This window comes from Caenorhabditis elegans, chromosome V (genome assembly GCF_000002985.6).
Source record: "Caenorhabditis elegans chromosome V".
NCBI classification, from domain to species: domain Eukaryota; kingdom Metazoa; phylum Nematoda; class Chromadorea; order Rhabditida; family Rhabditidae; genus Caenorhabditis; species Caenorhabditis elegans.
Genome location: NC_003283.11, coordinates 20,464,621 through 20,487,382, shown reverse-complemented (window position 1 = coordinate 20,487,382; position 22,762 = coordinate 20,464,621). Strand labels below are relative to the sequence as shown.

The following is a 22,762-nucleotide window of genomic DNA, read 5'->3' as shown; positions in this document are numbered from 1 at the left end:
TTCATAAAAAACTAGTTTTTAGTTAATTGTGTAAGATGACACTTGTTTTCAGAAAGTGTGAGCAAACAATTTTCTGGGTGAAAAAAATTTTTTTTGACATTTTTTGGTCTCAAAATTGGTAAACCTAATAAATAACCATTACAGTATGCAAAGTAAAAAAAACAATTTCGGCAATGGTCGATTTGCCGAAAATTTCAATTCGGCCAATTTGTCGATTTGTCGATTTGCCGAAAAAAATCGTTTAAAAAATTTCGAATAACCATTACAGTATGCAAAGTAAAAAAAACAATTTCGGCAATGGTCGATTTGCCGAAAATTTCAATTCGGCCAATTTGTCGATTTGTCGATTTGCCGAAAAAAATCGTTTAAAAAATTTCGAATAACCATTACAGTATGCAAAGTAAAAAAAATATCTGAAACCCAAATTTCCTATTTCAAAAGCCCAACTCCTAGGTACAAAAGTCAGTGGGTCCTCCCTCCTCCGTTGTAATAATTAGTAGTAATGTGAGACGACGCTTCCCGTTATCATCATGCTCTCATGAGATTCTCATGAAAAGTAGTCTGCGGACACAAATGCGAAAAGATTCTTCTCATTTTTCCCAGCACCGGTTACTACTCACACACACATGTTTTGTGCTCCGGGAAGGAGGAGAAGCTCTCTGTTTCTCTGCGTTTCTTCGGGAATTTTTCTCTCGGCGAAAGGATAAATTGAGGGGAAAGATGCAAAAGTATGTCTGAAGATGAGTTGAGTGTGTTTTTAATTTTTTTTTTGCTTGGAAAATTTTCGGAAAAAAATTTTTGTGAAAAAGTTTGTTAGGATTTTTCTACCTAATAAATTCATTTTAAGCCTTTCTATTCTTATTTTAATAGACTTTCATTATGATAATTATCTCAAAATACATTTTTCATCCCAATTACCTCTAATTGCACGAAAAAAGCGCCAGCAACCTTACCCTTGACGCACTTTCGGTGCAGCTTTGGAAATGCCCGTTCTTCAGGATTTTTTTTGGAAATAGGGAGAAAATAAAAAGGAAAATGTGCAAAACAATATCTGAGACTGAATTTAGGTGTTTTTAAATTTTTTTTTAATGAAAAAAAAATATTTCTAAAACATTTTGTGAAAACATTTGATATCATTTTCTGAATTCATAGTTGTTTTCAAAGCCTTTTTTATTTTCTTAAACATTTCAACTATTAAAACCCTTTAAAAATTTAGTTTTCTGATCAAAATTACCCCTAACTGCACGAAAAAAGCGCCAGCAACCCTATCCTTGACGCACTTTCGGTGCAGTTCGGGAATTGTCCCAGATTCTGCTCCACGGGCTTTCAATATAATTTTTACATGTTTTTCAGCTATTTGAAATTGACGTAATTTCTAATTTTGCATATCTGCACGAGAAATGCGCCAGTGAAGTTATTACTGGCGCATTTCTTGCGCTAGGAAAATTTAAGTAGTTCTAGCCTTTTTTTAAGCTTCCAAAGTACGTTATTATTGTGAAATTAAATTTTTTGATATAAAATGCAATTGTGGCCTAAAATTTGAAATCCTCGTCCCCGCTCTTAAAAAGTTCGGCCACCAACTTTCAAAATCATCAATTTTCATACGCTTTTCAATGTTACAGCCCAGTTTTTTCCGCTGAATCCGAATTTTCAGTTTATTTTCCAGTTGGTTAACTATTTCTCCCTGATTCCACACCTTTTTCCCCGCCATAAATTGTTTATTTACTCATCCTTCTCCTCCTTTTCATCTTTCGTCTATCCCATTTGATGTGTGTGTGACTGGCCACTACTAACCAATGGATTGAAGGAGAAAAAAAAAAGAAAAAAAAGCTTCTTTCTGCTTTCTCGTGGGAAATAATGACCGAGCCACTCTATTCAACTTTTTTTTCTGAAAAAAATTTTTTTTTTTTTGGAATTTTTTTTGGATTTTTTTCTCAAAAAAATATTCAACTTCCTGTCCTTTTCCTACTTTTCACATAAATTTTTTCAATTTTCAGCTAAAAAAAAACCATGAAAGAACTGAATCGAATACGTCGATCGTCGTTGGGCGGCTCGACGAGCAGCTTGACTCGGCGGAGCTCAATCTCGCAGAAAGACATTCAGGCGTTGCAGGAAACACTTCAGGTATAGAAAAATCGAGTTCAGCATGAAAAATTGATTTAGAAAAGTCTTTGTTGGGTTGGTGGCCGAATTTTTTCAAATTGATGGGAAACTAGGCCACCAGTGGAAACTAGGCCAGAACGGACGGCTTTAATGAAAAAATCTGAATTTCCGTGAAAAATTCGGATCTGAAATTGATAAAAATCAATAATTATCCAAAAAATCGGTTTTTTTTTCCAGAAGCAGCAAAAAGTGTCGGCTCAAATGGTACTCGCACTGCTCATCATTGTGCCGCCTGCCACATTCTTCTTGTTTTACTCAATTTCAATTCATACTGGACTTTTTGTACCTGTAAGTCAATTTCCTTTTTTGTGACACGAAAAATGCGTCAGCAATGGTCTTGCTGGCGCGTTTTCCGGGCAAATCGTTTGAAAAAGTGGATTTTGTGCAAATTTATATTGGCAAGTTAGAAGAAATTCTCTTAAAATGTCAAAAATACAAGTTTTCACCCGAATCTCCTACCGCACCGAAAGTGCGCCAGCAAAGATCACTGCTGGCGCGTTTTTCGGGCAAATAGCTTGAAAAAGGGTATTTTCTGCAAGTTTATTTTTAGTTTAAGTTTAAGTTTATAAGTTTATATTGTCAAGTCAGCAGAAATGTTCTTAAAATGCCAAAAATATTTTTTTTCACGCGAATTTCGTACCGCACCAAAAATGCGCCAGCAAAGACATCGCTGGCGCTTTACCTGTGCTGCCAGATCAGAAATTGATTTTTTTTCTGAAAATTTACACTGTTTATTTGAGAAAATGCTGTTAAAGTGTTGAAAATACACGTATCTGCCTGATTCTAGCGCCGCACCGAAAGTGCGCCAGCAAGTTGTTTGCTGGCGTGTTTCTCGTGCAAGTTGGTGGATTTTTTTGCTTTTTGAGCTCAAAATGTGTTTACTTTATAATATAACACTCTAGAGTTGCTAAAACTCCAAAAAAAACCTATCTGCACGGAAAATGCGCCAGCAACCCCATTGCTGGCGCGTTTTCCGTGAAACTAGGTTGAAAATTCGACTTACGATTTGAAAAAGCTGTAAGTTCCCAATTTTAATCAATTTACCAATTTTCAGACAATCACCGCACTATTCTTGCGATTCCCGCTTGTTTTGCAATGCGTGCCGCCCGTCTGGGATACGGTAGCCTGGAAGTTCAGCGCCGTGCACTGTGCGATTCAGCTCATTTTCTATTGGGTTCTACCACACGATCAAGCGCTCGTGATGAGCTCTGCAGGTGAGGCGTGGGTTACCTAGTTGCACGAGAAACGCGTCAGCAATTGGGTTGCTGGCACATTTCTGGTGCAGATAGGTTTTTAGGAGTTTTTAGCAATTCCAAAGTGTTATATTATAATTTAACCACCTTTTAATCTTATAAAGCAAAAAATCGACTAACCTGCACGAGAAACACGCCAGCAGTGGGGTTTGCTGACGCATTTCCGGTGCAGATAGGTTTTTAGGAGTTTTTAGCAATTCAGAAGTATTCTACTATAATGCAAGCGCACGTTAAACTCAAAAAGCGAAAAATCGACCAACCTGCGCGAGAAACGCGTCAACAATGGGCTTGCTGGCGCATTTCCAGTGCAGATAGGTTTTTAGGAGTTTTTTAGCGATTCTAAAGTGCTATTATGATTTAAACACATTTTAAGCTTAAAAAGAAAAAAATCGACCAACCTGCACGAAAAACGCGCCAGCAAGCACTTTGCTGACGCATTTTCGGTGCAAGTACCCAAATTTCGCGTCATTTTAGGAGATCAAATGCGCGAAGTCAACAGCTTCTTCTCGTGCATTCTGACATGTCTTCTCTACGTGTTGGGCGCCTCGGCGGGCGTTTATCGGGGCGATTTGGTGTATCTGCACTTCAACTCGATTATATTGATTTTCGCCATTTTTGCAGTGCTCATTTGGGCGGCTCTAATTGCCACGTATCATTTTGGTACTGGTAATAGTGGTGAGTTTGGTTTTTTGGATTTTTTTTTTTTGAAAAAATTTTTTTTTTTTTTGAATTTTTTTCAATCTAACTTGCCATGGATCTGAAAATCAGGTTTTTCTTCAAATTTACAAGAAAAAAGTTGCAAAAAAAAACAATTTTTCCATAATTTCAATTTTTCACTGACTTATTTTCCTATTTTCTTTTAAATAAAAATGTTGAAGCCAGTTTAAAAAAATTGCCGATTTGCCGGTTTTGCCGAATCACATCACCGAAAATTTTCAATTCCGGCTGCCAATTTGCCGAAGATTTTTATTTCCGGCAATTTGCCGATTTGCCGGAAATTATAAATTCCAGCAATTTGCCAATTTGCCGGAAATTTTCAATTCCGGCAATTTTCAAATCCTGCAATATGCCAATTCGCCAGAAACTCTAAATTCCGGCAATTTTCGATTTGCAGGAAACTTTAATTCCGGCGATTTGCCGATTTGCCGAACATTTTTATTTTCGGCAATTAGTCGATTTGGTGGAAATTATAAATTCCGGCAATTTGCCGATTTGCCGGAAATTATAAATTCCAGCAATTTGCCAATTTGCCGGAAATTTTCAATTCCGGCAATTTTCAAATCCTGCAATATGCCAATTCGCCAGAAACTCTAAATTCCGGCAATTTCCGATTTGCAGGAAACTTTAATTCCGGCGATTTGCCGATTTGCCGAACATTTTTATTTTCGGCAATTAGTCGATTTGGTGGAAATTATAAATTCCGGCAATTTGCCGATTTGCCGGAAATTATAAATTCCAGCAATTTGCCAATTTGCCGGAAATTTTCAATTCCGGCAATTTTCAAATCCTGCAATATGCCAATTCGCCAGAAACTCTAAATTCCGGCAATTTCCGATTTGCAGGAAACTTTAATTCCGGCGATTTGCCGATTTGCCGAACATTTTTATTTCCGGCAATTAGTCGATTTGGTGGAAATTTTCAATTCCGGCACTTTGCCGATTTGCCGAAAATTTTCAATTCCGGCAATTTGCCAATTTGCCGGAATTTATAATTTCAGGCAATTTGCCAATTTGCCAGAATTTTCAAATCCTGCAATTTGCCGATTTGCCTGAAATTATAAATTCCGGCAAATTGCTGATTTGCAGGAAATTTTAATTCCGGCATATTGCCGAATTGCCGGAATTTTCAAATCCTGCAATTTGCCGATTTGCAGGAAATTTTCAATTCCGGCAATTTGCCGATTTGTTTTTTTTTCAGATTTCAAAAAGAAAAATTTGTATTTTTTTCAGTGACAACAATATCGGAATTCTGGTTCGGAATCGAAAATCATCCGAAAATATTGGATATCGATTTGAAAAGCTTCATCCGAACGAGATTTACGTTTGTAATTTGGCCGCTTTTTGTGATTTCTGCAATGTATTTCCATAAAATCACCTATGGACAGATTTCTAGTGAGTTTTTTTTGTGTTTTTAATGGAATTTTGGCTGAACATTGGGAATGTCTGAAATTTTACAAATTTGTAATTTTTTTTTTAATTTTCAAAAAAAACTTTTTTCAAGATTTTTTTTCAAATATTTAAAAATGTTAGCTAAAATTTTGAATTCTAAAATTATTTTTTTTGAAATTCTCGAAAAATTAACGCAAAAAAAAAAAGATTTTGCCAGAAATTTGCAATTTTCAAGTTTTTCTCCTTCGAAATAACAAATTCTACAAAAATTCAAATTCCAGCGTCTCTCGTCTGCTTATCAAGCGTCCAACTACTCTACATTTTCCAATTTCACTGGAACGAAGACCTCTTTCTCAACTCGTTGGACTCGAAGCGATGCGATTTCGGCTTCTATCGAATTTGGGCGGATTTCGTGCTGGGACCCATTATCTATACATCACCAGTGACGATTCTCGTGGCGACTAATCGATCCGTCGGTGTGATCTCCAACTGCTTATTCTGTGCTGTGGCGATTGGCTCGATGGTTTTCACTGCGAAATGCGATCGGCAGAAATATGAATTCCGGAAATCTAAAGGAACGCTGAAAGTTGGCGGAGTTGATGCTTTTTTTATTAGTGCAAAGTATCGAACTGACTCCGGAGATGCTAATACTAATCTTTTACTAGGTAAGCTTTTCGCTGAAAGCTTGATTTGTCTTCAAAAAAACCACTAAAATTCCAGGCAGTGGTCATTGGGGAGTATGCAGGCATCCAAATTATGCCTCCGAAGCCATCACATTCGCCGCTTTCTCTGCATTTCAAGGCTTCCCATCCACCATTGCTCACATCCCATCCTTATTCGTTATCCTGTTCCTTGTTGCACGAGCATTCACCGATGAGAATCGATGCCTGATCAAGTACGGGCAGTACTGGGCGCAGTATTGTTCGAAAGTTAAATACCGGTTTCTTCCTGGCGTGTTCTGAGCCTTTACTCCCTAATGTTTTTTTCCTAAATTTTTTTGGTTCCAAAATTATCGAGCTCTCAATTTTTTGATGAAAGAAAGACAAGCGGTTTTTTAATAACAAAAATGTATTTTGTTGAATAACAAATAACAATACATTTAGACGTTCTCCTCCTTGGTGAACTTGACTGGCTTTCCTCCGCGAATTCTTCCGGTACGGCGGGCGGCGATAAGTCCAACCTTCTTTCCGGCACTGGCGTCTCTTCTGACGGTGGATGGATGTCCAATATGTTGATGGTTACCTCCTCCGTGGGGATGTTCGACTGGATTCATGGCAACTCCTCTGACACGTGGCCAGCTGTTTCTCTTTGCCTTGTACTTGTGGTATGAGCGTCCAGCCTTGAGAAGTGGCTTGTCGGTACGTCCTCCTCCAGCGACGAGTCCAATCATGGCGCGGTTGACCGATTGAACGACCTTCTTGGCTCCGGATGGGAGGCGAATACGTGTCTTCTTGGTGTCTGGGTTGTGGGCGATGACGGTGGCGTAGTTACCTGAAAATTAATTAATTGATTAATGAAGATTATATTGGTATTTGTGCAAAACTTACCAGAGGCACGGGCGATGACTCCACGGTCTCCGGACTTGTTCTCGACGTTGCAGATGGTGGTTCCTTCTGGGAGGGTTCCGACTGGCACGATGTTTCCGATTTGGATTTGAGCTGAAAAAAATAATAATTAGAATTTAGTAACTAAAAATGAAATGTTTAGTTCTAAAATTTCGAAAGTAAAGTGTTCGTGCACACAATGACCGATTCTGACAAACTATCACACCGGGGGTAAGAGGCAAAATTTCCTATGGTCCTTCCTGAAGGGCGTAGAATCAAAATAATTCAGGCCAGATTAAAAAGGACAAGCCGGATGCTTCAAACTGAAGGAAAAACTAACCCTTAGCTCCACAATGGATGAATTGTCCAGTGTGCATTCCTTCGGCGGCGACGACGGTAGTCTTCACGGTCTTGTACTTGTATGGGTCGCGGAAAGCGATGATGGCAAGTGGAGCTCCTCTTCCTGGGTCGTGGATGATGTCCTTCACGAGTCCCTTGATGTAGCCATGTCTCTCGGCATAGTCAAGAGGACGGAGCTTGGACGCTCCTTTGCGGTGCTTGTTGTGGCTCTTGAAGATTCCACCAGCTCCTTTACGCTGGATGCGGATACGACGTCCCATGTTACCCTGAAAAAATTCAATAATTATGACTGAAATCTGCGGAAAAGAGGTAAACACTACAAAAATAGACGAAAATAAAAGTAAAACAGCGAAAGAGATGACAAACTATCGGAACTGAGAATTAAAAATTCGTATTTAGACGGAAAATAATATTTTTCAGATAAAAAGCCGAAAAAATCGAGATTTTGAGAGAGAAAGAGACGACGAATGATCAAAACAAGCATTAAAATTGAATTTCTATAATTATTTGAACATAAAAACAAAAAAAAATTACTGAAAATCTTCAAAATTGGCGAAAAAAGTTTAGGCCAGCCGAAAAAATAGAAGAAAACGAGAGCCAAGCAGCTGCGGCGGAGAGGGTGGGTCTCGCCACGACAGCCCGATAAATAGCGTGCGCCTTTAACATTTCTCGTAAATCGACACAAGGAGAAGAGGGAAATTAATATTAAATCTGAAAAATGAGAAGAATTTACGAATTTTGAAGGAAGAAAGTTGAAATTTGGAGAAAAAATTGATTTTAAAGTTATTCAGAACATTATTGAGGTTGAAAATCTGATAAAATCGTTAAAAAACCGGAGAAATACGTAGAAAAAGAGAGAAGAGCCAGAGAAAATGAAAAATCGATGAGCTGTCGCCGTCTCTTCTGGGCTCACGGCTTCTGCTCCTTTCTCTACACTAAACCACTAACATCTGGGTGCAAAAATGCACTAATTCACGCCAGCTTTTTCCCTTTTCCACTAGTTTTCTCAATTTTTAGCTAATATTTTCCACTAAAATGTCATCTCCACAACAATTCACAATTCCGGCGAGCGAGGTGATGACGTCAATTGTGCTCCCGACGATAATTTTCTGTGTTGGGCTCGTTGCAGCCATGTTGGTACGGAAAAATGGGGAATTTTATCGATTTTTCATCGAATTTTGCAGCTTGGAATTAATAAATGCAAGCAGTGGGAGCTGGACAAGGTCGTCGAGATGAGAAGATCACGTCGGGTGCTCCAGCGAGTTACGAATAGGCTTAGAGAGAAGAATTTTAAGACGATACAACGTGAGAAGCTGGAAAATTGATGTTTTGAGTGAATAATACGGATTTTTAGTGGAGAAAAGCAGTTTTTGAAGGGCTAAAAGCATTAGAAAACTCGAAAATTAATTAAAATTTGAGATTTTTGGCGAAAATTTGAGATTTTTATTGAAATTTTGAGATTGTTTGTGTAAATTTGCAGTGTTTTGGCGAAAATTCGAGATTCCTAGTGAAAATTTGACATTTCTAGTAAAAATTTGAGATTTTCAGTGAATTTTTGAGATTGTTAGTGAAAAAACTGAGTTTTTAGTGGATAAATTAAGTTTTTTAAGGGCTAAAAGCATTTGAAAACTCTTAATTTTTCTGTGAGAATTTCGAGGGAAACTGCAGGAAAAGTGGCGGAAAAGTGGCAAATCCAACTTTTTGGAATAAAAAATTAGAAAATCTTCCAAAAAATTGAAATTTGAAGCTCCAAAAAGCTGAAAATAGACGTTTCTGATGAAAATTTCCAATTTTGGAACTGAAAAACATTGATTTTTACCTCGAAATCCGATTTTTAACGTTAAAATCCAATTTTTACGATTTTTAGATAAAATTTGAACTTTTAAGGCCCGAAAGAAACAAAATGCTTCGAAATTTTCAATTTTTGAGGCTTGAGGAGCTGAAAATTGTCGTTTTCGATGATGAGAAATTCCGTAATTCTAAACAAAAATTCGATTTTTGAAAATCGAAAAGCATGAAAGTCCTGGAAATAATATTTTGTTTCAATTTTTGAAGCTCGAACGTCGTGAAAAGCTGAAAAATTAACGTTTCATGGGGAAAATCCAGTTTTTTTTCGTGGAAAACGAATTTTTAGAGCTGAGAGCTGAAAAATTAACACTTTGATTAAAAAAATTTCGAGATTCGGGCTTAATTTTTGAATTTTTAGCTGAAAACTGATGTTTCAGTGTGTTTTTGGCCAAAAATTTAGGTCTAAAAGACGATAGAATTGCGAAAATGCATTTTTGAAATGAAAAATCTTGATTCTTTCGGAAATTTTTGTTCCTGAAGTTCTAGAAGCTTTGAAAATTGAATTTTATCTGAAAAATCTAGTTTTTTGAGTGAAAAATTCAGATTTATACGAAAATTCGTGTTTCTAAAATTGTTTTAGGAGCTCGGACAATGCGAAAAAGGGCCGCCAGTGCAAAAGCAAGAAATGAATTCTCACCGCCGGCTTATCAATCAAAAAACAATTCGACAGAGTTTCCGTAAGCGATTTTAAAGTGAAAAATTCAATTTTCCAAACGAAATTCTCTCCAGGTGTGGCACATCTCCTCCGCCATCGTATGAAGACGACGTTCTCGAGGAGTACTACAAAGAATGTCACCCGAGCAGGTAATTTTCGTCAATTAAAGTATAAAAAAGTCTGAAAATTGAGCATTAAATGAGAAAAAATAAATAAAATCCACTGCGTCGTCAAATTAAATGCCGGGTACGTAGTTCACCGCCTCTGCGTACCCGGCATTTTATTCGACGAGCAAACAGCTGAAATTTTTGAAATCGACATTTTTTCGAAAATAAATAAAAATTTCAACGTAAAAAGCAAAAACTACAAAAAAACTACACACTGAGCACATAATTCGACTAACTAGACAGCTATAACCAAATTTTCAGACGATCTATCCCGGTACCTAGCTCTCCTCGACGATATATTCGACAAAGGTCGAAATTCAGTTCTGCAGCAAGAAGAGTCAGCCGTTCAAGTGTCAGCACCGGCTGTCATCAACCTCGAGGATCGATCCATATTGTGTAGAGCTGGAGCAGTAAAATTCAATAATTTTTTTCGATTATTTCTGCCTATTTTGAAAATTGTGTACGAAAGCCTTGTCTAAACACCTTTTTCAATGTTTTATTCTTGAATATCGATAAAGTTTCCATAAAGCATTGATTTTCATACGAAAAAATATTTTTAAAAAAATGCAGAAAACACATTTTTATGTGCTTCGCTGCGAGACCCATGACACGTTGGCAGCTATGCGCCTTTGATGTTTCTTACGGTATTCTAAAGTTTGTTTTGCTATAGAATATATTTCGAATAGCCGATTTTCTCGACTTTTTGCTGCAAAATTTGATTTTTTTCATTATTTTTAATCAGTAAAATGCAATATTCTCACCAGAATTCTCTCTTTTCGTTGTAAATTTAACGTTTTTTTGTCTTTTTCACAGTTTTTAGTCCCAAATGTTGGTAATTTTCTCATTTCTTGATATTTGACAGGTTTTTATGCCTTTTGTTGCATTTTCTCCGTTTTTCGTGACAGATGTGTAGCAATCTTGTTCAAAAAGTGCTGCCCAACCCCATTTTCAAACAAAAATCGCTATTTTTGCTGAAATTCTAACCGAAATCTGTGATTTTGAGCCAAATTTCGGCTTTTTTTTGCTTGAAAAGTTAATTTTCTCGCATTTTATACGGTTTTCGTTTTTCCAGTGACCAATAAGCGCTTCATTTACCCATTTTTCTTCAAAAATCTCAATTTTAAAGCTATAAAATGTATTTTTGATGCAAATTTTGCAGTTTTTCCTCTATTTACTTGCTTTTCCATGTTTTTAATCGAATTTTCTCCGCTTTTTTCATGCCAGTTGTCTGTCAGTCTCTCTTCTGGCCAATGAACGCGTCGCCTCCTCCCATTTTTCTACAAAAGCCTCCGTTTCTCTCGCAGAAAACTCACAATCGTCGCATTCACATGGGTCCCTTCCATTCCCGCCTCTCCGGTGTTGCAGGTGAAATTGTTTCGCCTGGGCACCGGAAAAAAAACTTGGTGAGTTTTGGATTGATCTCAAAAATCGAAATAGTTTTAGGAATTTAGTTTTAAAATTTCTAATTTTTAATTAGTGAACTTTTCCAGGGTAAAATGGGACGTCGTATCCGCATCCCACTCGACTATGCCGAGAGACATGGTTACATCAAGGGACTCGTGAAGGACATCATCCACGACCCAGGAAGAGGAGCCCCACTTGCTATTATCGCTTTCCGCGACCCATACAAGGGATGGGCCGGCTACGGAGATCGCTGAGACTGCCAAAGAAGCGAAGAGATCGGACTCATTGAGCCCAGATGTACGTGAAAACCAGTGAAAATGGCTCATAAAAAATAAAAAAAAAAAATTCACACTCAAATTCGGATAACAGGTTATTTTTGACTTAAAAAAATATTTTCTCTACTCTACCTTTAAGCAAATCTTAAATAAATTAATTTTTCAAAACTTTTCAATTTTCCAGGTACCAGGCGGTTCAAAGACTGAACAGTGGCAGACAAACGGGTACCTGCTGCTTCAATGTAAAATATCTGGGATCAGTGGAACTGTACGAGTCTCGTGGGATGCAAGTGGACTGTTGGTAGAGGACTGTTGGTAGATCAGACGAAGGTTCCCAGTCGCAATCACAAAAATCAGAAAATAATCAGGAAATCGAAGGGTTCTTGTGCCCAATGTGTATGGCAGAGCTTGGTGGACCTGATGAACTTACTGTTCATTTTGAAAAAGACCATTCTGACGTAAGTCGATTAATATCCGATTAAATAGAATTTTTTGATAGTTTCAGACATCAACCAACAGAAATCATCCCGAGTACACTCCCCCTCAGCAGTCTCCACTTGCATTTTCTACAAAAGATCAAGAAATTGAAGAACTTCGGATAAGAGTTGACGAAGAGAAACGTTTTGCTGAACGGATAAAAGAAGAAATCGGTAATATTAAATCAGTGATTGCGATAGCTTCAGAAGTCACAGAAGATGAGATTCCATACATGGCGCAGCAGATTCAAGTTCACACAGCAGACAAAAATGGAGGATCTGAAAAGAGAGCTGAAAGTTGTGAAATCAGATGTTGTCGGGTACGAAATCGAGGTTTCTCGACTTGAAAAGAGGCTCGATCAGAGGCCTTCCGAAGATGATGATGTAACGGTAATTTTATTTTTAATAAACGTTTAAAAATCATGAAAATCCTCAAAATTTTCATATTTTTTTCTACGAAAGAGACAATTAAAAACTGAAAAATCAAAAAAAAAACCGAATTTCCATGAAAAACTTCAAGTGAAATTAATAAAAATTGCACATTTAATTTTTCAGTGTTGAAATTGGAGAAAAATACTTTTATTCCAAAAATTCAAGTTTTTCTAAATTTTTTTTGTTCAAAAAAAGCTTCTCTGAGCCTCAAAAATTCGTTTTTTACCAAAAAAAAAAATTTTTCCTCGAATTTTTTGGTGATTTTATTGTAGAAACAAGACAAAAATCACTTTCTTTGCCAGAAATGATCTGATCTAAAAATTTTTTGATCTACAAATTTTTTGATCTACAATTTTTTGATCTACAATTTTTTTGATCTTCAAAATTCGAATTGCGCGATTTTTTTTTTGAAATTTTTCACTCGTTCATCGAAACATCACTCGTTTTTTGGCAAGAGTTTTCTCGTTTTGCCATTTTTTGCACTTTCTCCAAATAAATGAACATTTTTGACTTTATTTTCCAGATTTTTAAAACAGTTTTTCTCTCCTTATTTTTAGAATTCAAGAATTTTCTTCTCAATAAAACTGTCTATATACAAATTGATCGCAAAACCCCCATTCTATCTAAAAATACAGAAAAATTATTGATTTTTTTTGTTGAAAAATTGCTTCTATGCCTTTCAGTAAGGACTATAGGAATTTTAGCCTATTATTTTCTTTCAAACTAAAATTCCTATTTTTATTCCCATTTTTAATTACTTTTTCAGGCAACTACGCCAACGTCATCGCCCACAACGCAGACACCAAGAAGACACGTATCCGCCTCCCATCCGGAGCCAAGAAGGTCGTTCAATCGGTCAACCGCGCCATGATTGGACCCCGAATGCATAACCAAAAAGTGTAAGGCGCTGAAAAATTAGAATGCAGATCTCGAACAGAGATGTGCGGCACTTGGTTTTACGAAAAAAAAAACATTCACGAATTCTTGTTTTTCTCATTGTTGTGCCGAATTTTTTGTCGGAAATTTATATCGAAATATAGAAAAATATTTGTACTTTCTGGAGACAAATTCACTTTTGACTGAAAGTTTCAAAAAGTTGGTCAAAAACTGCCTGATTCTCAGCCCTATTAATTTGAAATATAGTTGCTTTTAGAGAGTACAAATATTTCTCTACGTTTCTATATAAATTTTTGTCAGGACCCGTGTTTTTTTTGCAAATCAAAGTTATCATTATTATTATCAAAATATATAAACTGTCATGTAAAACGTTGCTTATTTTTTATTTTGTTTTTTAATTAAGCTCCTCCCATTTCTGACCTTTCGTGGAAATTTTAATTTATTAGTTCATTAAAAAAATGGGAGGAGCTTAAATAAAAAAACAAAATAAAAAATAAGTCTTACATGACAGTTTATATATTTTGATAATAAAACTATGCTACTTTCAGGGTAATCCACGATTCAAGAAAGATCGATGTCGTCTACACGAAAAATGGACAGAAAGTACTTCATTTTACAAACTTTAAAATGTAATGTTGTTTATAACTAGTTGCTTTAAAACTCTACTCTCACGTTTCAGACAGCTCCTAAGCCGCGTGAGAAGAGATGAGCATTTTGTGACGACCAACTTCATTCTTCGGATTCGAATGAAAAACGGGGTAGATGGGGAATGACCACCAAAACGATTTGCGATTCGTTTAACGATGTCATTCGATGGAGAAATTTACATTCCATTGACACTTGCCCAGACTAACATCTTCTGGGTTGGACCAGTGAAGCAGGATATCGATGTATTAAATCAATTTCAAAGAACTAATCAATTGAACGACGACGAAATGGGCCGCACATGGAAGGCTGAAGTGCAAGTTAGCAGCTTACACAATATTATATAAATTATTTATTATTTTTTTTTTATTTCCTTGCAAAGGAAATCGTTTACTTAAATAAACTTACTTTTTCGATTTTATGTTAGTGGAAAATCAACACATTTTCGAACAAAAAAATTATTTTCTCAAAAATTCAACGTTTAATTTTTTTGAAACTGCACTCGAATATGGAGAAAAAAATGCTTGTTCTGAATTAGTAAGAATTGAGACTCAAGCTCGCGTATTTCATATTTATTTTTTCGATTTTAGTGGAAAATCAACACATTTTTGGAAAACTTTTTTTCGAAATATTCGCACCAAATTTTTAAGGATTTCCAGATGGCACGCCGGTTCACACCACATTCTACTAAGGAAATCGCTTCAAATAACCGAAACCATCCCGACATTGGCTTCATCGGACCCCGACTGACCCTGGAACTCGTCGAAATTGAAGAAGGAATCGATGAGGGAGAAGTTCTCCATAGCATAATGCGAAGACTGCAGATGAACTGATAAAACTGAGAGTTTATATGGACAAGAAGAAGCAGATAAAGTATCACCGTGTGCAGGAGCAACGTGTTATTCGAGGACGTACGCTTGTCAAGGGGCAACAGGATGCTGAGGAGGCAGAGGTGAAGGCAATTCGAGAGAATGCTACACGTAAGCAACCTGCTACTACTGAACAAGTTGAAGAAGTTGAAAATCAGAAGGAGAAGGATAGAGAGATTGTGATGAATCGGGAGAGGTACATCATTACTTATATATAAAAAAAATAGTGTACGTCTGTCCCGTCTGTTTGTTTGTTTTTGTGACGTCACACCCAATACCCCGGAGAATTGTGGGCGGGGCCTGTCACATGACGTCATCGATGTGGGCGGGGTATGTCACATAAGTCATCGATGTGGGCGGGGCCTGGCAGTGACGTCAAAAATTTTGGCGGGAATTCAAATTTTCTTTTGAAAATTTTGGCGGAAATTCAAATTTTCAAAGAAAAATTTTGGCGGGAATTCAAATTTTCTTTAAAAAATTTTGGCGGGAATTCAAATTTTCTTTAAAAATTTTGGCGGGAATTCAAATTTTCAAAGAAAAATTTTGGCGGGAATTCAAATTTTCAAAGAAAAATTTTGGCGGGAATTCAAATTTTCAAAGAAACATTTTGGCGGGAATTCAATTTTTTTTAAATTTTGGCGGGAATTCATATTTTCTTTAAAAAATTTTGGCGGGAATTCAAATTTTTTAATTTTTCAGTGTTGAAATTGGAGAAAAATAATTTTATTCCAAAAATTCAAGTTTTTCTTAATTTTTTTGTTCAAAAAAGCTTCTCTGAGGCTCAAAAATTCGTTTTCACCAAAAAAAAAACATTTTCCTCGAATTTTTCGGTGTTTTTATTGTAGAAACAACACAAAAATCACTTTCTTTGTCAGAAATTTTTTGATCTAAAATTTTTTGATCTACAAATTTTTGATCTAAAAATTCAAATTGCACGATTTTTAGAATTTTTTCTTTGGTTCATCGAAACATCACGCGTTATTCGGCAAGAGTTTCTAATTTAGTCATTTTGTTGCCCATTTTTGGTTTAATTTTACAAAATTCCCGGAATTTATCGTTTTTTTATCAAAATTTCCAGCAAACTTTTGAGTTTTTTGCCAAAATTCTCGCATGTTTGTAATTTCTCTCTTAAAAGTCTCCAAAAATTATCGATTTTTTTCTCTAAAAATCTTTGGATTTTCACTTTAATTCGCAAAATATCAATTTTCTCTCGAAATTCCCGCAATTTTTTGGTTTTTTCCTTAAAATTGGTGCAAGTTTTTTATTTTTAATCAAAATTTTTGGCAAATTTGTGACTTTTCGGTCAAAACTCTCGAAAGTTTTTGATTTCTATTTGAAAAATTATCGATTTTTTCTTCGAATGTCTGCAAATTATCGGAATTTCTCTTAAAATGTGAGCAGACCATCAAATTTTCTCAAAAATTCCCGCCGTTTAGCATTTTTCACTGAACATTTCCGACAAATTTTTTATTTTTCTGCCATAATTCCAGACAAATTCATCAATAATTATTGAATTTCCTTTGAAAATTCACATAATTTTCATTATTTTTCTTCTGAAACCTTTGCAAGTACTTGATTTTCTCTCAAAATTTTGGGTCCATATCGGTTGTTCTATCAAAATTTCTAAAAATTCACGATTTTTTTTTAATCTAAAGTTGCGGAAAACGGGGGTTTTCCGGAAATCGTACTCCCATTCATCGTATCTCATCGAGTTTTGATCGTAATGTTTCTTTTTTCTTTTAAAGTGAATTGCCTAGTGGTTTTAAAAACGGTTCTTCTACTAAGTTATTTTCAGATCCAAATGCCAGCACAAAAAGGAGTACAAGCCCTTGTATCAAAGTTTCGTCTTTCTCCAGTACGAAAGTTGATCAATGTCATTTTAATTCATAAACAAATTTCAGGGTAACCCAATGTTCCTGAAATCTAGTTCAGATTTATTCAGCTTCACTTCTTCAGACAAAGAATATCTGGAAGGTTATGAGATGTGAGATATATATATTTATACCACTAAAGCAATACAATTTTTCAGAAAGGTCAAAAGCGCCGCAGGAGTTATCAAATTCACTCTCTTGAAAGGTGATCAACCGCCTAAATATGAAATCAGTTCTTTCCTTGGAATCATTTTGGAACACCGTGAAGATCCAAGTAATACGCCGATGCCGCCGTCTTCGAGTCGCCGTCATGCAGTGGACAATGGCAAGGGAGAAGAAGCGAAGTCTGTCACCAATGACACAGTTTTCGCACGAATTCAGGATTACTTTGGAAAACAAATGCACGTTGGCAGTTATGGCTCAACATTCAAACCATCGAAGATTGAGATAAACGAGACCAATGTGAAGAAGGGTCAAGTCTACGGTATTTACCTCGTTTCCAACACCACTTCTTCTGTATAATTTTCATCCCGGCCTTATTGAATATTTAATGTCTTTATATTATATTTTCAACTTATTACTCAACTTATCTTCAACGATCGTCATCGAATTTTTTAATTTCGCTCCATCTGTTACATTCCACATACTCCATTTGTCACAATTAACGTTCGTTCAAATTTTTGTTTTCAAAAATTTAATAAAAGGTCACCCTTTATTGAGCTCGATGACCCATTGAAAACGTTGTTTGAATTCCGTCGTCACTGAGAATCCACTTGTTGAACGGGTCCAATCGAGAGCCTGAAAATTCCACAATTCTAGTATATTGTGCGGCAACCATTTTTTTCGGTTATATTTATTGTTTCGTGAAAATTAAGAAGTCTAAAAATCTATTATATGAAAATGCAATCTTCTGTTTCCTTCCTTCTGTCGATTTACGATTGTCGTAGTAATCACCTTTTTTCATTGATTTCATTCTTAATTATTGAATTTTTGCAGGGTAACATGGGACGTCGTATCCGCATCCAGCGTAAAGGAGCTGGTGGAATCTCCAAGAGCTACAACAAAGCACCGCAGGAGCATCCAAGTTCCGTCCTCTTGACTATGCCGAGAGACATGGCTACATCAAGGGACTCGTGAAGGACATCATCCACGACCCAGGAACAGGAGCTCCACTTGCCATCATCGCTTTCCGCGACCCATATAAGTACAAGACCGTGAAGACTACCGTCGTCGCAGCCGAAGGAATGCACACTGGACAATTCATCCATTGTGGAGCTAAGGGTTAGTTTTTCTTTCAGTTTGAAGCATCCGGCTTGTCCTTTTTAATATGGCCTGAATTATTTTGATTCTACGCCCTTCAGGAAGGACCATAGGAAATTTTGCCTCTTACCCCCGGTGTGATAGTTTGTCAGAATCGGTCATTGTGTGCACGAACACCTTACTTTCGAAATTTTAGAACTAAAAATTTCATTTTTTGTTACCAAATTCTAATTAATATTTTTTTCAGCTCAAATCCAAATCGGAAACATCGTGCCAGTCGGAACCCTCCCAGAAGGAACCACCATCTGCAACGTCGAGAACAAGTCCGGAGACCGTGGAGTCATCGCCCGTGCCTCTGGTAAGTTTTGCACAAATACCAATATAATCTTCATTAATCAATTAATTAATTTTTCAGGTAACTACGCCACCGTCATCGCCCACAACCCAGACACCAAGAAGACACGTATCCGCCTCCCATCCGGAGCCAAGAAGGTCGTTCAATCGGTCAACCGCGCCATGATTGGACTCGTCGCTGGAGGAGGACGTACTGACAAGCCACTTCTCAAGGCTGGACGCTCATACCACAAGTACAAGGCAAAGAGAAACAGCTGGCCACGTGTCAGAGGAGTTGCTATGAATCCAGTCGAACATCCCCACGGAGGAGGTAACCATCAACATATTGGACATCCATCCACCGTCAGAAGAGACGCCAGTGCCGGAAAGAAGGTTGGACTTATCGCCGCCCGCCGTACCGGAAGAATTCGCGGAGGAAAGCCAGTCAAGTTCACCAAGGAGGAGAACGTCTAAATGTATTGTTATTTGTTATTCAACAAAATACATTTTTGTTATTAAAAAACCGCTTGTTATCTTTCTTTCAGCAAAAAATTGAAAGCTTTTCGATAATTTGGAACTAAAAACTGTAGGAAAAATACTTTTATTAGGGGGTTTAAGCTCAGAATACGCCAGGAAGAAACCGGTATTTAACTTTCGAACAATACTGTGCCCAGTATTGCCCGTACTTGATCAGGCATCGATTCTCATCGGTGAAAGCTCGTGCAACAAGGAACAGGATAACGAATAAGGATGGGATGTGAGCAATGGTGGATGGGAAGCCTTGAAATGCAGAGAAAGCGGCGAATGTGATGGCTTCGGAGGCATAGTTGGGATGCCTGCATACTCCCCAATGGCCACTGCCTGGAATTGTACTGGTTTTTAGAAGAAGTTTTCAGCGAAAAGCTTACCTAGTAAAATATTAGTATTAGCATCTCCGGAGTCAGTTCGATACTTTGCACTAATAAAAAAGCATCAACTCCTCCAACTTTCAGCGTTCCTTTAGATTTCCGGAATTCATATTTCTGCCGATCGCATTTCGCAGTGAAAACCATCGAGCCAATCGCCACAGCACAGAATAAGCAGTTGGAGATCACACCGACGGATCGATTAGTCGCCGCGAGAATCGTCACTGGTGATGTATAGATAATGGGTCCCAGCACGAAATCCGCCCAGATTCGATAGAAGCCAAAATCGCATCGCTTCGAGTCCAACGAATTGAGAGAGATAGAGGTCTTCGTTCCAGTGAAATTGGAAAATGTAGAGAAGCTGGACGGTTGATAAGCAGAGGAGAGACGCTGGAATTTCAAATTTTTGTTGAAAATTCGAAATGTTTGCTAAAATTTTGAAGTATGTTTTTTTTTTTGAAAAATTCGTTTAAAAATGTTGAATTTTTATTTGTGAATATTTTTCACTTTACTTCAAAATTTTTTTAAATTAGAAAAAAAAATTCTGAAAAAAAACTTTGAAACTTAAATATATAATTTTGCTTTTTTTTTTCAATTTTCTCTTTTTGTTCAATTTTTGCTGTAATTTTACGTAAATTTGGAAATTAAAAAAGAATATCCCGGGAGATTTCTGGAGATTTTTGTAAAAAAAAATTTATTTCGGAAAATTGGGAAATCGAAAAAAGAAACTGAATTTTTCGAAAATTTCAAAAAAAATTTCAAAAAATTTGACAGAAATTTAATTAAACAAATAAACATATAAGAAAATTCAAAATTTTTCATTTTTCATTTTTGAAAAAAAAAAGTTTTCTATTTTTTCGTCGAAATTTGAATTTTGGAAAAATATTCCATAAATAAAAAATTGTCATTCGGAGTATAAATTTTCACATTTTCATTAATTGAAATTTTTTTTGAGTTTTCCGAGAAATTTGAATTGACCCGAAATTAAAAAAACAATTTTTTTTTAAATCACAAAAAGCGGCCAAATTACAAACGTAAATCTCGTTCGGATAAAACTTTTCAGGTCGATATCCAGTATTTTAGGGTGATTTTCGATTCCGAACCATAATTCCGATATTGTTGTCACTGAAAAAATAAAAAATTTTTTTGGAATTTTTAAATTCTTGAAAAAAAATCGACAAAAAAAAAATTTTAATATTGAATCTTTGAACTGATTTCAATGTTTTTTTTCAAAATTTGGGGAAAAAATATGTGAAACTTTGAAATTATGGAACAAATTTTAGATAGAAAAAATTGGAATTTTTTTTGAAAATTTTTCAAAAAACAATCCAAAAACCAAACTCACTATTACCAGTACCAAAATGATACGTGGCAAATCGTGGCAATCAGGGGTAGCTCAAATGAGGACTGCGAAAATGGATAAAATCAATATGATCGAGTTGAAGTGCAAGTATACCAAATCTCCCCGATTAACGCCAGAGAAAAAAAGCTGTTGACTTCGCGCATTCGATCTCTTGAAATGGCGCAAAATTTGGGTACTTGCACCGAAAATGCGCCAGCAAGTTGTTTGCTGGCGCGTTTCTCGTGCAAGTTGGTAGATTTTCTGTTTTTTAGCCAAAAAGATGCTTAAATTACAAAAGAACACTGTAAAAATGCGAGACACTCCGGAAAATATCTCTGCACCTTAAAAGCTGTAACAAATTGTTTGCTGACCCGTTTCTCGTGGAAATTGGTGGTTTTTTTTTTGTTTTTTTTTGAGCTTGGCATGTGTTTACATTATGAAAGAGAACTTCAAAATTAAGAAAATTAAAACAAATCCTCTTCAAAAGCTCAAAACAAAGTTTTCCCAAACTACAGTAATCGTACAGTATCCCTACAACATCCATCCACTAATACCTACTCGGCATTTTGCCACAGAAAATGTATGATATAGTTTTGACATTTTTGGGGTTTCCGGTTATACATGTTTTTCTTTTACATTCTGATGCGGAAAACTGTTTAAAACTGTGATAAATTTAAAAAAATTGTGAAATTTCTAATAGTAAGCTTTTCTCAGCAGACGGAACGTTTTTCTCAGTTGTCTGGAAGTTCTTGAGCATCATGAATAATATATAACTAAGTTTTCAGCGGTTACAAATTGAAGAAAAAAACTTAAGTTTTCTTGAAATATATCTAAATTCCTTTAACGCAAAACCTTCTCGCCGTTGATGTTAAACTTTTTCAGCTCCCTTTCGATAGTTTGGTGAACGTTTCTTACATTTTAAAGTATCTGGAAATTATAACAAGTTTTTATCTTTTGAAGGAATTCTAAAAATTTAAGAGTATTCTAGGGAATTTTTTTTCAAATTTGCCCGATTGTTCTAGATCGTTCCAGATTTTTCTCGAAGTTTTCATAAGAATTTGAATCATTCCAAAATGTTTCGAAAGTTCTAGAACAATAAAAAAGTGCCTTGAATTTTCGACAAAGATCAATCCAGAAATTTTTTCGAACTTTCAAAAGGAGCTAGAACAACAAAAAAGTTTCATTTAAAAAAGCTCTAAGAAGGTTCTAGATTATTCCAGAATGTTTATTTCACATTGAAAATACTTTTTTAAAAACCGAAAAAAAAACATTCGAATAAAAATCTAGCCGCAACGCAATCTTCGGCACGTGCTCGCCTGTTTAAAGCCAGCAGGGAACTGCAGAACTTTGCAGGAGCTTTTTAAAAAACAGCATGTGCGTCGCCGGAAGCAATTTAATTGAATCTATGCGAAGAAGTTTCAACAGTCTTATGAGAAGCTGCAAAAGTTCGTTAAGAAGTTAAAACATAAAAAGATGGCTAGGAAGTTGCAATGCTTTACCGAATAGATCAAACCAAAATGGGACACTCTGACACCACGAGAAGCCACCCGTGTTTGTATTATTGATTTTCCGCACACGCCACACAAAGCTACATCAGAGGGTGAGTGGAGTTGACCTCTGTTTCGTTTTGCAACCTGTGTCTCTCGTTTTCCAATGGTCTTTTTCACTCTTGTCATATTCTAAATGGACCATCCGGCAGTATGTGCGTTCAATTGTATATTTAATATCGCGTGAATAGAGCGCAACATTCTTGCTCTTCGCTTTTACAGAAAAAAAAAAACGTTTTTTCCGAATTTTTCCGTTTAGATTTTGATTTTCAAAAAGTTGAAATAGCTTCAGGAATTAAACGTAACGCTTTTGTTTAGGCTAATTCAGTTCAAGAAAAATTATTTAAAGGAGGACTAACGGTTCGGACGATTTTGTATTGACCCAAAATGGGCTCAAATGAACGAATT

At 36.2% G+C, this 22,762-nt stretch overlaps 5 protein-coding genes, 5 non-coding genes and 3 pseudogenes across 15 annotated transcripts; 6 read left to right on the top strand and 7 right to left on the bottom strand.

The window, feature by feature from the left end:
• The first annotated feature begins 1,997 nt into the window (after positions 1-1,997).
• Positions 1,998-6,580, top strand: dhcr-7 (7-dehydrocholesterol reductase). The gene is made up of 7 exons (NM_075540.6): positions 1,998-2,124; positions 2,341-2,451; positions 3,218-3,377; positions 3,891-4,091; positions 5,366-5,527; positions 5,806-6,189; positions 6,245-6,580. The coding sequence occupies exons 1-7, from the start codon at positions 2,011-2,013 to the stop codon at positions 6,484-6,486; spliced, it is 1,374 nt and encodes a 457-aa protein (NP_507941.2). The 5' UTR covers positions 1,998-2,010; the 3' UTR covers positions 6,487-6,580.
• On the bottom strand, positions 3,496-3,726 carry B0250.17. The gene has a single exon (NR_070288.1). It is a non-coding gene; the product is annotated as an Unclassified non-coding RNA B0250.17 (non-coding RNA).
• On the bottom strand, positions 3,771-3,879 carry B0250.16. The gene has a single exon (NR_070287.1). It is a non-coding gene; the product is annotated as an Unclassified non-coding RNA B0250.16 (non-coding RNA).
• On the bottom strand, positions 6,549-7,694 carry rpl-8 (Large ribosomal subunit protein uL2). The gene is made up of 3 exons (NM_075539.9): positions 7,409-7,694; positions 7,072-7,182; positions 6,549-7,015 (listed from the first exon to the last, which is right to left on the bottom strand). The coding sequence occupies exons 1-3, from the start codon at positions 7,686-7,688 to the stop codon at positions 6,624-6,626; spliced, it is 783 nt and encodes a 260-aa protein (NP_507940.1). The 5' UTR covers positions 7,689-7,694; the 3' UTR covers positions 6,549-6,623.
• B0250.19 lies at positions 7,250-7,374 on the bottom strand. The gene has a single exon (NR_102133.1). It is a non-coding gene; the product is annotated as a small nucleolar RNA B0250.19 (small nucleolar RNA).
• Positions 7,695-7,877: 183 nt separating the features above from the next.
• Positions 7,878-8,009, bottom strand: B0250.15. Its single transcript, NR_070286.2, has one exon. It is a non-coding gene; the product is annotated as an Unclassified non-coding RNA B0250.15 (non-coding RNA).
• Positions 8,010-8,293: 284 nt separating this feature from the next.
• calf-1 (CAlcium channel Localization Factor) lies at positions 8,294-10,636 on the top strand. The gene is made up of 5 exons (NM_075538.8): positions 8,294-8,565; positions 8,613-8,733; positions 9,857-9,953; positions 10,006-10,080; positions 10,360-10,636. The coding sequence occupies exons 1-5, from the start codon at positions 8,464-8,466 to the stop codon at positions 10,496-10,498; spliced, it is 534 nt and encodes a 177-aa protein (NP_507939.1). The 5' UTR covers positions 8,294-8,463; the 3' UTR covers positions 10,499-10,636.
• A 685-nt stretch (positions 10,637-11,321) lies between these two features.
• Positions 11,322-14,361, top strand: B0250.7 (DUF4258 domain-containing protein; the record flags this gene model as incomplete). 3 transcript variants are annotated; one of them, NR_102131.1, is made up of 7 exons in its annotated part: positions 11,322-11,501; positions 11,589-11,799; positions 11,962-12,235; positions 12,283-12,427; positions 13,452-13,584; positions 14,131-14,211; positions 14,262-14,361. NR_102131.1 is itself a non-coding variant. In NM_001277016.1 (2 exons), 2 exons carry the CDS (start codon positions 13,553-13,555, stop codon positions 14,213-14,215), a joined length of 117 nt encoding a protein of 38 aa, NP_001263945.1. The 3 variants fall into 3 exon arrangements, 1 of the variants encoding a protein (NP_001263945.1); NR_102132.1 differs by having other exon boundaries at positions 12,283-12,643; NM_001277016.1 differs by lacking the exons at positions 11,322-11,501; positions 11,589-11,799; positions 11,962-12,235; positions 12,283-12,427; positions 14,262-14,361 and having other exon boundaries at positions 13,553-13,584; positions 14,131-14,215.
• A 261-nt stretch (positions 14,362-14,622) lies between these two features.
• B0250.14 lies at positions 14,623-14,641 on the bottom strand. Its single transcript, NR_070285.1, has one exon. It is a non-coding gene; the product is annotated as an Unclassified non-coding RNA B0250.14 (non-coding RNA).
• Positions 14,642-14,886: 245 nt separating this feature from the next.
• Positions 14,887-15,817, top strand: B0250.11 (annotated as a pseudogene). Its single transcript has 2 exons — positions 14,887-15,292; positions 15,796-15,817. Coding segments are annotated over exons 1-2 (428 nt in total).
• A 1,080-nt stretch (positions 15,818-16,897) lies between these two features.
• Positions 16,898-17,489, top strand: B0250.8 (SEP domain-containing protein; the record flags this gene model as incomplete). Its single annotated transcript, NM_075536.5, has 3 exons — positions 16,898-16,951; positions 16,998-17,080; positions 17,126-17,489. 3 exons carry the CDS (start codon positions 16,898-16,900, stop codon positions 17,487-17,489), a joined length of 501 nt encoding a protein of 166 aa, NP_507937.2.
• Positions 17,490-17,969: 480 nt separating this feature from the next.
• On the top strand, positions 17,970-19,034 carry B0250.3 (annotated as a pseudogene). The gene is made up of 3 exons: positions 17,970-18,248; positions 18,475-18,585; positions 18,643-19,034. Coding segments are annotated over exons 1-3 (782 nt in total).
• Positions 19,035-19,179: 145 nt separating this feature from the next.
• Positions 19,180-20,945, bottom strand: B0250.12 (annotated as a pseudogene). Its single transcript has 4 exons — positions 20,811-20,945; positions 20,478-20,590; positions 19,469-19,855; positions 19,180-19,421 (listed from the first exon to the last, which is right to left on the bottom strand). Coding segments are annotated over exons 1-4 (877 nt in total).
• Positions 20,946-22,762: the final 1,817 nt, after the last annotated feature.